This window comes from Artemia sp. Qi Xiang Cuo, chromosome 12, assembly GCF_049724085.1.
Source record: "Artemia sp. Qi Xiang Cuo chromosome 12, ASM4972408v1, whole genome shotgun sequence".
NCBI lineage: Eukaryota > Metazoa > Arthropoda > Branchiopoda > Anostraca > Artemiidae > Artemia > Artemia sp. Qi Xiang Cuo.
In genome coordinates this window covers 53,816,489-53,829,724 of record NC_142805.1, presented here as the reverse complement: position 1 = coordinate 53,829,724, position 13,236 = coordinate 53,816,489, and the positions used below count along the sequence as shown (strand labels likewise).

At 33.8% G+C, this 13,236-nt stretch overlaps 2 protein-coding genes across 4 annotated transcripts in view; both read right to left on the bottom strand.

Annotated features, from left to right (window-relative positions):
* Positions 1–13,236, bottom strand: part of LOC148946274 (E3 SUMO-protein ligase PIAS1-like) — a 506,129-nt gene that overhangs the window by 121,837 nt on the left and 371,056 nt on the right. The window lies entirely within an intron of this gene.
* The window catches only part of LOC148946276 (calcium-activated chloride channel regulator 2-like), a 200,303-nt gene that overhangs the window by 63,432 nt on the left and 123,635 nt on the right, over positions 1–13,236 (bottom strand). The window contains exon 10 of the mRNA XM_089098334.1: positions 1,077–1,232. Within this exon, the coding sequence (XP_088954460.1) occupies positions 1,077–1,232 (156 nt within the window). The remainder of the gene's footprint in view (positions 1–1,076; positions 1,233–13,236) is intronic.

Here is a 13,236-nt window from a genome sequence, read left to right as displayed (position 1 = left end):
TTGGAATCAGCATAAAGATAGAATTCTTTTGATATATTATTTATTTTAGGATATCGGCTACTTTTGGCCCAATTCCAAAGTTTTGCCACAAATTATTTGGTTTTACCATATATTCTACGTGTATTTTGGTAGAGTGTTCCCACATCCCTCCTCTTTGCTTGTTCCTTTTATTTGCTTTTATTTCCCTTTGGCTACTCAATTTTATGAAGGGAAGATTTTTAGGGACAGTAATAGGTGGCGGTATAGTGGTGTAAATAATCTACCACGACTTGTTGGAAAACTGAAGATATAGATCTAAATTAGAGAACCTCCTTTTTTGTTTTGCATTGGTAGATTTTTTTTTCTACAATAGCTATTTTTTTCAGGTTCCGAAAATAAACACTACTCCTAATTTTTTTTTTTTTTTACAAAGTATGCTAGAGAAGTTCAAAAAATAAAGTAAAATTTTTTTCCAGATCTGGTAAATGACGGCTATTGGTGCTTTAAATATTGATTCAATTTAGGATTTATTTTAAAAAACGAACCCGTTGTATAAAATTATAAATCTGCCATATGAAATCACTTTGAGAATAAATTAAATAAAAACCCAAACCAAAAGTAGTTTTGTCTTTACGGTTGTATCAATAACTCACTGTCAGTTGTTTATATGTTGTAGCTCATTTATTATATGTTCCATCTGTATTTTCTTAGTTTTTACACGGAATAGATGTTATGCATCTGGTTCCTGGTTCCAATTAATCTTTTATGCTTTTATTATTTTAACTTTCTTCATTATTCAAAAAATTATTGCGCAAATTGTTTTTTTTTAAATACTGAAGACGACTTTTTATGATAGAGTTGGAATAGTTTGTTTTATTGCTCTTTTTTTGTTTCTTAATGACCAAATTCTGTGTGCTTGGCCTTTAAATTCTGTGTGCTGGACCTTGTTACACGGAAAGAACTAGAAGAGTGGAACAAGATTAATCTCGCATGGCACTATCGATATTTGTGATCATTAGTGTTTACTAATACAACACCGAATTGTCAGCATCGTAACTCTTTTGATACCGTGGTTAGCAAAATTGATTTATTCTTACTTTGGTCGGCTGAAATAGATTTTTCACCACTTGCGATTAACCAGCTTCTTTCCTCTGATAATACTTCAATTCCAACTGAATATGTTCCGCTTGATAAGGAGCTACTTGGTGGTATCAATATTCCAGAATAAATTCCATCTTCAAAAGTGTCAGGGTCTACAAATATAATATATAAATACAAGTCTATGTTAAGTATAAACAAACGCAACTTATTTTATTCGTCAAATGAGAATTAGAGGGAAGTAATGAAAGTGGAGGTGGCTTTTTAAGGAGAATGAATTAAGCATATATTTGAGGAAAAAGCTGTAGATAAATTACTGACCATCTGAAAGATACTGGTATACGGTGTGGTATTGATTTAGTTTAGACACAAATCAAGAAACTAAAGGGGCAGCAGTAAGTCCTGACTAGTCCAATATAGAACATAGATGTGCTAAAGGTTTTTCAATTAAATTGCTTTAAGTTCCATCTAGTCTTCTGAGTGATAGTACATCAAACAGTTCACGTTAACGAACTTTATGTAAAATGCAACTAATCACAATAGTAGCCAAAAGTCCAAAAAACGAAATTCTGGCAAAAAATAAAATATCAAAAGAACTGGCTTTTGATACTAATTCCAAGGATGGAAAATTACTTTTATTTTAATTTTTTATTTTTATATTTATTTAACATAGAAGTTTTTGACGATGCCCATTGTGGGTATACTATTTGAGCTACAACAAAAAGTCGTATACATTTTAGATGATGATACGGCATAAAATCAAAATTTTGTCCGAAATTATCAAACATCTTACAGTGCAGTACTACTGTCATACATGATATTACAAAATCTTGTGAAGTATTACAAAATCTTATCATGTATTATCAAAGTCTTGCAAGATATTACGAACATCCTCTCTGGCTTTACCTAAGTCTCGCAAGCTATTAAAAAAATCATGCATGGTACTATCAAAATCTTGCCATGTTTTTCCAAATCTTATGTGGTGTAATTAAAATCTTGTCTGAAATTATCAAACACCTTACATTACAGTATTAATGTCTTAAATGATATTACCAAACTTTGCTGGGTACTACGAAATCTTGTATTGCATTATCAAAGTCTTGCAAGATATTATGCGAATCCTCTCAGGTATTACCTAAGTCTTTCAAGTTATTAACAAAATCATGCATGGTATTATTAAAATCTTGCCAAGTGTTTCCAAATCTTGTGTGGTATAATCAAAATCTTGCTGAAATTATCCAACACTTTAAATTGCAGTCTTAATGTCTTACATGATTGTAGCCAATCTTACTAGGTATTACAAAATTTTGTCTTGCATTATCAAAGTCTATTAAGATATTACGAGTTTTATCTCTCTCGTATTACCTAAGTCTTGCAAGTTATTAACAAAATCATATATGATACTACAAAAATGTTGCCAAGGGCTTCTATATCTTGTGTGGTATAATCAAATCTTGTCTGAAATTATCACACACCTGACATTGCAGTAATAATATATTACATGATACTACCAAATCTTATTGGGTGTTACAAATCTTGTCTTGCATTATGAAAGTCTTGCAAGATATTATGAGCGCTCTCTTTGTTATTACCTACGTCTTGCAAGCAATTAACAAAATTATGCATGGTATTATCAAAATCTTACCAAGTGTTTCCAAATCTTGTGTGGTATAATCGAAATTATATCTGAGATTATCAAACACATCACATGCAGTATTAATTTTTTACATGATATTACTAAATCTTAATATGCATTACAAAATCTGATCTTGCTTTATCAAATCTTGCAGAATATTATGAGTATCCTCTCTGGTATTACCTCAGTATTGAAAGTTATTAAAAAAATCATACCTGGTATTATCAAAATAGTGCCAAGTGTTCCCTAATCTTGTGTCGTATAGGTATTAAAAAATCTTGTCTTTCATTATCACAGTCTTGCAAGATATTATGATTGCCCTCTGTGATATTACCAAAGTCTTGCAAGCTATTAACAAAATTATGCATGGTATTATCAAAATCTTGCCAAGTGTTTTCAAATCTTGTGTGGTATAATCAAAATCCTGTCTGAGATTATTAAACACCTTACATTGCAATATTAATTTCTTATATGATATTGCCAAATTATGCTAGGTATTACATAATATTGTCTTGTATTTTCAAAGTCTTGCAAGACATTTTGAGTATCCTTTTCGGAATAACCTAAGTCTTGCAAGTTATTAAAAAATCGTGCAAGGTATTATCAAAATCTTGCTCAGTTTTTGCAAATCTTATGTGTTATAATCAAACTCTTGTCTGAAATTATCAAACACCTTACACTGCAGTATTAATGTCTTACATGATATTACCAAATCTCGCTATGTATTTTATTAGGTATTACAAAATCTTGCATTGCATTATCAAAGTCTTGCAAGGTATTATGAGTATCCTCTCTGATATTACCCAAGTCTTGCAAGCTATTAATAAAATCATGCATGGTATTAATCAAAATCTTGCCAAGTGTTTTCAAATCTTGCATGGTAAAATCAATATCCAGTCTGAAATTATCAAACACCTTACACTGCAGTATTAATGTCTTACATGATATTACCAAATCTTGCTATTTATTATAAAATCTGGTCCTGCATTATCAAAGTCTTGCAAGACTTTACGAGTATCTTGTGATATTACCTCAGTATTACAAATTATTATCAAAATCATGAATAGTATTATCAACATCGTGCCAAATTTTTCCAAATTTTGTGTGACAACCAACCATAGAGTACCAGTGGGGCGGCCACATGAGAAAAAATCGAAAAAAACTTTCAGTGAATTCTGTAGTTAAAAGTCTTTGCATTTAAGATATTGAAAACGAATTGCCATCTAGGCTTTTAAATGTAAAACTCACTGAAATTTCTTTTGGATTTTTTCTCAGGCACCCCCCCATTGGTAGTCTATGGTTGGTCGTCACACAAGATTCGGAAACACTTGGCACGATTTTGATAATACTATGCATGGTTTTGATAATAACTTGTAATACTGAGGTAATATCAGAGGATACTCATAATGTCTTGCAAGACTTTGATAATGCAGGACTAATTTAATAATGCATAGCAAGATTTGGTAATATCGTGTAAGACAGTAATACTGCAATGTAAGGTGTTTGATAATTTCAGACTGGATTTTGATTTTACCATACAAGATTTGGAAACTGTTGACAAGATTTTGAGAACACCATGCATGATTTTGTTAATAACTTGCATGACTTACGTAATATCAGAGAGGATACCCATATTACCTTGCAAGTCTTTCATAATGCAAGGCCATGTTCTTTAAAATGTATCAAAATTTGATAATAGTGTTCAAGACATTAATGCTGCAGTGTAAGGTATTTGATAATTTTAAACAAGATTTTGATTATACCGCACATTATATGGAAACACTTTACTAGATTATGATGATACCATGTATAATTTTGTTAATAAATTGTATGACTTAGGTAATACCGCTGAGGATACTCATAATGTCTTGCAAGACTTTGATAATACAAGACAAGATTTTGTAATATCTAGCATGATTTGGTAATATCATGTAAGAAATTAATACTGCAATGTAAGGTGTTTGATAATCTCAGTCAAGATTTTGATTATACCACACAAGATTTGGAAATACTTGGTAAGATTTTGATAATACCATGTATGATTTTGTTAATAAATTGCAAGACTGAGGTAATCCCAGAGAGGATACTTATAATATCCTGCAAGATTTGATAAAGCAAGGCTTTGTAATACCTAGCAAGATTTGGTAATATCACATAAAACTTCAATGTAACATGTTTGATAATTTCAGACAAGAATTTGATTATAACACATAAGATTTGAAAACAATTGGCGAGATTTTGATAATACCATGCACGATTTTGTTAGTAACTTGGAAGACTTAGGTAATACCGGAGAGGATACTCATAATGTCTTGCAAGACTTTGAAAATACAGGACAAGATTTTGTAAGACCTAGCACAATTTGGCAATATCATGTAAGAAATTTATATTGCAATGTAAGGTGTTTGATAATTTCAGTCAAGATTTGATTATACCACACAAGATTTGGAAACACTTTGTACCATTTTGATAATACCATGCGTGATTTTATCAATAACTTGCAAGACTGAGGTAATACCAGAGAGGATACTCATAATATCCTGAAAGATTTGATAAAGCAAGATAAGATTTTGTAATGCCTAGCAAGATTTTGTAATATCATGTTAGACATTAATATTACATTGTAAGGTGTTTGATAATTTCAGACAGTATTTTAATTATACCACACAAGATTTAGAAACACTTGGCAAGATTTTGATATTACCATGCATAATTGTGCTAATAACATGCAAGACTTAGGTAAGATCAGAGAATTTATTTTGTTTTAACTTCGATACATTTTTATTTTTTGCGACGTTTTTGTTTTGACTTTGAGACTTTTTTTACTTTGAAATTTCTTTTTTCTTCGAAAGGTTTTTTAACTTCGAGACTTTTTTCTTCATGAGTTTATACGAGACGTTTTATTTCTTGCCGTTTTTGTTTTAACATTGACACATTTTTTTACTTCGAGACGTTTTTTAACTTTGAGACATCTTTTTACTTCAAGACATTTTTTTTCTTCGATACGTTTTTTTTTCTTCGTGACGTTTTTGTTTTGAGCTTGGAGACGTTTTTGTCTCTTCGTGATGTTTTTTTTTAACCTCGAAACTTTTTTGTTTCTTCGTGACATTTTGTTTTAAATTTGAGACGTTTTTTTTCTTCCAGATGTTTTTTTCTTAGAGACTTTTTTTTTCTTCGTGACGTTTTTGTTTAAACTTCGAAACATTTTCATTTCTTCGTGTCGTTTTTGTTTTAACTTCGATACGTTTTTGTTATAACTTTGAGACGTTTTTATACTTCGAGAGGCTCTGTTTCTTTGAAGGTTGAGTAATTGATGATTAAGGGCTGTCGTATCAGCGCCTAAAATGTATTCGACTTTTTGTAGTAGCTCAAATAGTAAACCCACTATGGGCATCGCCAAAAAACGTCCATGTCAAATAAATATAAACAAATAAAAGTAAAAAAATAGACCAAAAAAGTATAAAAAATGGGGGGGGGGGGTAAAGGATAAAAGATAGGGGGGGGTATGAGTAAAATTATGTAACAATATTACATTAGCATTTTGTCAACAAATAAGAACTGTATACACCATTGAATAGCTAAAAATAAAACCTTAACTTGGTTATTTTAAAAGTTATTTTTTTTAAACATCTAAAATTATGAGTTAATTGACTTACCCACATGAAAATTTTGTGTGTTTCAAACATTGTTCAAATATTACTAGAATTCGTGTTCCCAATTAATTCTGAAAGAATCACTTTTATTATTAAATTCTCATTATGTAAAGCACAAACACTCAATCAGATTAATAACAAAATTTCAAGACAAAAATATAGAAACAACGCATACTAGTAGGAATTCCTTCTTAGATCCGTGCGGCAGGAATAATCAGTATGCTACGGCAGTATTTAATGCTGTATTTCGGTGGAAATACTCTTGCAGTTCCTATTGTTGCATATTGACGGGACTTTTATCTTCGCTTTGTTAAAGAGTCACATTTATACGGGAACATTAAATTGGGGTCATAATTATAGGATAAATTTGTAAGAATACTTTAGCTACTTTCGCTGTCTTTCCAATTTGCAATATTTTGCATCCGTCGTCTTATCTCTATAAGCATATTCTGTCAAGATTTTTTTTGAGAATACAAGAATTTTCACATTTTATCTAATTTAGAGTGAATACTTTTTTTTACCTTTCAATTCTCTCTGATTCACAATATTTTGCATCCGCCATCTTCTCTCGTGTTTTTCCCCGAATTATAGATATTTATCACTTTATAACTTTAATATCAGATAGGCTTAACTGTCTGGAAAAACATCAAATTTATCACTCTCTTAATAGGGTTTAGATAAAATAATCCAACTATAAAGCGAAGGATGCGTCACTGTTTTATTGGTTTAATCGGGGATTGTTTTTACCATATTTCTTGCACGTATATATGAAATTTCACCGCTTAGGGCCTTTTCCCCCTCCAAGCTCTGATTTTCAGATTAACATGTATAATTTTTATTTATTCAAAGAGAAAGGGCGAGGTTACATGCCTTGTGAAGAGCCCTTTGCCCTACTTATAACTTAGACTCTTTAGGTTAACATGCCCGGTTCTAAGCCGGCTTAAGCGCTTCGGTTAAGCCGGCTTAGAATTGAGAAGATATGTGATCCCCGTCCTGCATTGGTATCCGGGATCATTGTTTTTCCTGCGGTCAAAATAAATTCAATGATTTAAAGAATACGAAAATTGCACATTGAATGTTACGACGTTAAAAAATTACTATCGTATCGACATTTTGACAGACGAATTCTGACGAATCGAACTGGACTTATTAGGAGTTTTAGAAACTCATATCCCAGGGGGCAGGAAGCATGAAATTAGGTAATATAGAACTTGTTTACTCAGGTAGGAAGGGCGGGGTACATAGACAGGGAGTAGGGCTCATGATTAATAAGGAAGCTGCTAAGTCTAGTTAAGGCTGGGAAGGTATTAATAATAGAATAATAATTGATCATTTTGTAACTAAAAAGTTCAGGGTATCAGTTACAGTAGAATATGCCCCTGTAGAGCCGACTGACTAGTGACTCATATGAGTTTTACTTACAATTACAGGAGCAAATAGACAGTGTCCCAGGTAGAAATCTGGTGTTTTTACCTGGAGATTTAACGCCCATGTCGGTAGAAATAGGGACAGGTGGTATCCTAGCCTAGGTAAATTTTGCGTTGGAAAGGAACATAGTAATTACTACAGACTTTTGCAATTTTGTAGGTCTAACAATCTAGTTGCAACCAAAACGGTGTTTGGTCATAAAATGTTCCATAAATTAACATGGTATTCATGTGATGATAAGACAGCAAACCTTGTTGATTATGTTACAGTAAATCGAAGACTGGCAGGATCAATACAAGATACTAGGGTATATAGGAGTGCTGTTATTGATGTTGAAAGTAAAGGTCACCGTCTAGTAGTGTCTAGGGTTAGTTTAAAGCTGAAATTTCGGAAGGGTAACTACCTCCTGGGAAGTTATGATGTTGGTAGACTTTAGGATAAGAATTTGAGAGAAAATTTCCAAGAACAGTTGAATACTAAGCTTTAGAGTTTAAAATTTGACAATGTGGAAGATAGTTGGAATAATTTTAGAAAAAACAATTTGTGGAAGTTGCTGATGATGTCTTAGGGAAAAAAGTTAGGACTGCAGCTAGGAATATAAGTAAAAAAGCTTTATGTTTAAAATAGAGGAGGAAGGGGCATGTACAAGAATTATCTAAGTGATAGATCATATAAAAACAAAAGGAATGCAAAGAAAGTGGAGAAAGCACTGAAATATGAACTAAGGAGTTAGTTAGCATTAAATTAGTGATAAGGAAAGAGTTAAAGAAAGATGGGCAGAATATTTTGAGAATTTGAAAAACCGAGATAGGGATGCAGGAAAGGATATAGAGGAAAATGATAAAGTTTGTGGTACCTTGGATGTGAAGGAAGATTTGTTTTGTGAGGAAGAATTAGTGGCAGTACTAAAAGGATTAAAAAGCATTAAGGCTCCAGGTGCTGATACTGTGATAAATGAGTTTCTTAAATTGGGTGGCTCTGAGGTCAGAAATAACTTACAGAAGATTATGAATATAATCTGTATAAGAAGGGGATAAGAGTGAGTGTGGTAATTATCTAAGTATTAGTCTGGTCTATATTCGTAGCAAATTACTTGTAATATGATGCTTTTTAGACTTAAAGAAGCTGCAGAAAAGGTTTTAAGAGAAGAACAGTGCTGTTTTAGAAAAAGTAGAGGATGTGTCGACCAAATTTTCACTCTTAGGTTAATAATTGAGAAGTGCCTGAGTGGTCAAACACCTTCGGTCCTAAGTTTTACAGATTATGAGCAAACGTTCGATTCTGTTGATAGACGAGCTTTAGCAAAAGTCTTATCCTTGTATGGTAATAATTAAAAAAACTTTTTCCACAAAGTAAGTTTTTCAAAGAAAAGTAAAGAACTCCATTAAACCAAAAATGAGCAAAAATTAAATCAAATAATCTACCAAGCGTGAAACTAACCCAAATCAGCATCGATAAATAAATGAAACCCAAAACGAACAGAAATTACAATAAATAACCGAGTCAAACTCAAAACGAGCAGAAATTAACATGAGTAGGGTTCAAAACCCTTATGCCTTCCCAAGGCCAGAACATAATTTGCACTTTACTGAAAAAATATAAATGTTTTTACTTTTATAAATTTAATATTACAAATAATATTAACATTTTGATTACTAAATATCAGTAAATGTATATTAAACTGAGAATACACACTCATTTGCATTTTTTTTTAGTACAGTGCAAATCATGTTCTAGCCTTGGGAAGGCATAGGGCTTTTAAGCCCTCCTCATGTTAATTTCTGCTCGTTTTGAGTTTGACTCGTTTATTTATTGTAATTTTTGTTCGTTTTGGGTTTCATTTATTTATCGATACTGATTTGTGGTAGTTTCACGCTTGGTAGATTGTTTGATTTTATTTTTGCTCATTTTTGGCTTAATGGAGTTCTTTACTTTTCTTTGAAAAACTTATTTTGTGGAAAAAGTTTATTTTATTTAATTTCTGTTCGTTTTATATTTACATAGTCTTTTCTGGGAAAAAGAAAATAATTCTTTAAATCTTTTCGTTTGTTTAAGACTTTATAGTTTGGCCTGCTATTTGTAGGCTGGAGAAAATATTTCAACAATTTTTAACTACATACACCTTCTCAAAAATTCGGACACAAATAGTAGTGTCTAATTTAGTTTCATACCTCCTCTAGTTGACCTGAAATAGAAAACTTGATACAATTCACAAAAACATCTGTTTACTATCTTTGATGGCTTGGATACACCTACGCTATTTTGATTTGGTTAAATTTTAAGAGCAGAAGTAGCCCCGAAAGTTTGAACTTAGTACCCTCAGTTGTTCTTGGGATACTGCTGAGATGCCTAACTGGGAATTAGCATTATCACAGTGAATTTTGATTTAATCTTAAGGTAACATTTAGTTTCTAAACATAATGGACAAATGGAAGGGCGGGCGTGGGGGGGGGGACTAGTTGCCCTCCAATCACTTTCGACTATTAAAAAGGGCATTAGCCCTTTCTATTTTCAATCGAATGAGCCTTTTTCGAAGTTCCTAGGACAACTCCTTTGATGCGCAGTGCCCTGGTCTAAACAAAAAAAAACAAAAAAATAATAAGTCATTGTACCCACATCAATCTTTAATATAAAAATGTCAAGCCTTCCAATCACTTTCGACTAATAAAAAGGGCACTAGCCTTTTCCATTTCCATTCAAATGAGCCATTTTTGAAGTTTCTACGACAACGCTTTCTATAAAAGTCTTATATGCCCCAGGGCATAACTAACAACCCTTGACCTGACGGCTGTGAGCAGTTGTCATCCTCAAAGACACAACTTCCGGATCTTTCAACTACGTTGAACAAAATGGCTGTCTCAAAATTTTATTGGACGTGTTTGGGGAGCTGGTGGGCGTGAGAGGTGGGTTACTTGCCATCCAATCACTTTCGACTATCTAAAAGGGCACAAGCCGTTTCAATTACCAATACATTCCATTTCGAATTTTATATGACAACGCTTTCTATAAAAAAAAAATTTATATGCCCCAATCCATAACTTGCAACACTTGCCCTGGAGACTATGGGGGGAATTTACTCCTGAAAGAAATAATTTCCAGACTTTTTAACTACGTTAAACAAAATAGTTATCTGAAAATTTGGATTGGAAGTCTTTGGAGAAATGGTGGGTGTGTGAGGGCTTTTAGTTATCCTCCTATCACTTTCGACTATGTAAAAGAGCACAATCCCTTCTAGTTTTAAATTGATTGAGCCCTTTTTGAAGTTTCTACAACATCACTATCTATAAAAAACCTCATATGTCCCCAGGACATAACTTGCAACCCTTACCCCGAGGGCTCTGAACTGGTCATCATCTTCAAAGACCTAATTTTTAAGACTTTTAACTATGTTGAACAAAATGGCCATCTAAAAATGTTGACTGGATGTGAGAGGGGGCTTAGTTGCCCTAAATCACTTTCGACAATTAAAAAGGGCCATAGCCCTTACCCTGAGGGCTGTGTGGGGATTATCATCCTCTTATATATAATTTCCAGACCTTTCAACTACTTTGAACAAAATTGTTAATTCAAAATTTTGATTGGATGTGTTTGGATAACTGGTGGGCGTGGAAGGGTGCTAGTTGTCTTCCAATTACTTTCGACCATTAAAAAGGGCACTAGCCCTTTCAATTTCAAATCAAATGAGCCCTTTTTGAAGTATCTACGACCACACTTTCTATAAAAAACCTTATATCCCCCCAGGGCATAACTTACAACCCTTGCCCTGAGGGCTGTGGGGGGAGTAGTCATCCTCAAAGACCTAAATTCTAGAACTTTCAGCTACGTTTAACAAAATGGATATATGAAAATTTTGATTGGATTTGTTTGGGGAAATGGTGGGCGTGGAAGGGGTGTTAGTTGCCTTCCAATCACTTTTGACTATTAAAAAGGGTACTAGCCATTTCAATTTTCAATCAAATGAGCCCTATTTGAAGTTTCTAGGACAATGTTTTCTATATAAACCTTATATGCTCCCCGGGAACAACTTGCAACCCTTGCCCTGAGGGCTTTGGGGGTTGTCATCATCAAAGACCTAATTTCCAGAACTTTCAATTAAGTTCAACAAAATAGCTATCTTAAAATTTTGATTGGATGTGATTGGGGAAATGGTGTGCGTGAGAGGGGGGCTAGTTGCCTTTCAATCACTTTTGACTATTAAAAAGGGCAGTAGCCCTTTGAATTTCCAATCGAAAGAGACTTTTTTGAAGTTTCTACGACAATAATATCTATAAGAACCTTATATGCCCCCAGGGCATAACTTGCAACCCTTACCCTGAGGTCTGTGGAGGAGTGTCCTCTTCAAAAACATAATTTCTATCTGGAAATCAACTACGCTGAACAAAATGCCTATCTCAAAAATTTGATTGGATGTATTTGGGGATATAGTGGGCGTGGTTGGGGTGTTAAAGGTAAAAAAAGGTAAAGGATGCGGCACTAGACCCTTAAGGTCCAAACCGGCGGTGCTGATCTCCGTTTCGTGGCCCTTCAGCCAGGAAGTGCAATGGGGGGGCTGGGGGCCATCCAACCTATGCTTTCGCAAACCCTTCCTGTTTTACCTTCCCCAGATTTCTCCAGGTACCCATTTAGAGCTGGGTTGACTCTGGCTAAGCTTACAGGGTCACACCACTGACCCGCGTCCCAAACTAAGAAACTGACCACACCAGGGAACGAACCCGAATTCACGGATTCTCAGCCCAGCGCGCGTCCACTTAGCCAGAACGGCTGGGGTGTTAGTTGCCTTACAATCACTTTCGACTATTAAAAAGGAAACAAGCCACTCAAATTTTTAATCGAATGAGCCTTCTCGAAGTCTACGACAAGTCCTTCGATACGAAGTGCACCTGTCTAAGACCAAGAAAAAAAAATATATAATACATTGTTCCAACATAATTCTTTACTTAGGCAGTGCTATTGCGCTGCCAATGATACCAGACAAACGCATTAGAGTGATTAGTGCTATGTATGAGAATAATACTGCTGCGGCTAAGGTAGGAAATTAGGCTAGCCGCTGGTTTTGTATTAAATCAGGAGTTAAGCAGGGTTGTGCTCTATACCCCTTCATTTGGATCATTTGGATGGACTTTGTCTTAAGGAGCACAGGAAAGACAATGGGAGACCAAGGAATCAAATGGGGAGGAAAAACTCTTCTGGAATTAGATTATGCTGATGATTTAATAATCCTTGATGAAAGTTTGAGCAAAATGAATGACCTTTTAGAGGTTTTGCGAGTTAAGAGTGTTAGAATAGGTTTGAAAATTAATGTTAAGAAGACTAAGTCACTAAGGCTAGGAATAAGTGAAGATGAAAAGGCGACACTGGGTAACGAGAAGATTGATCAAGCGGGTAGCTTCACTTACCTCTGTAGTATTATTAGTAAAGACGGTGGAAGCAGTGAAGATGTTA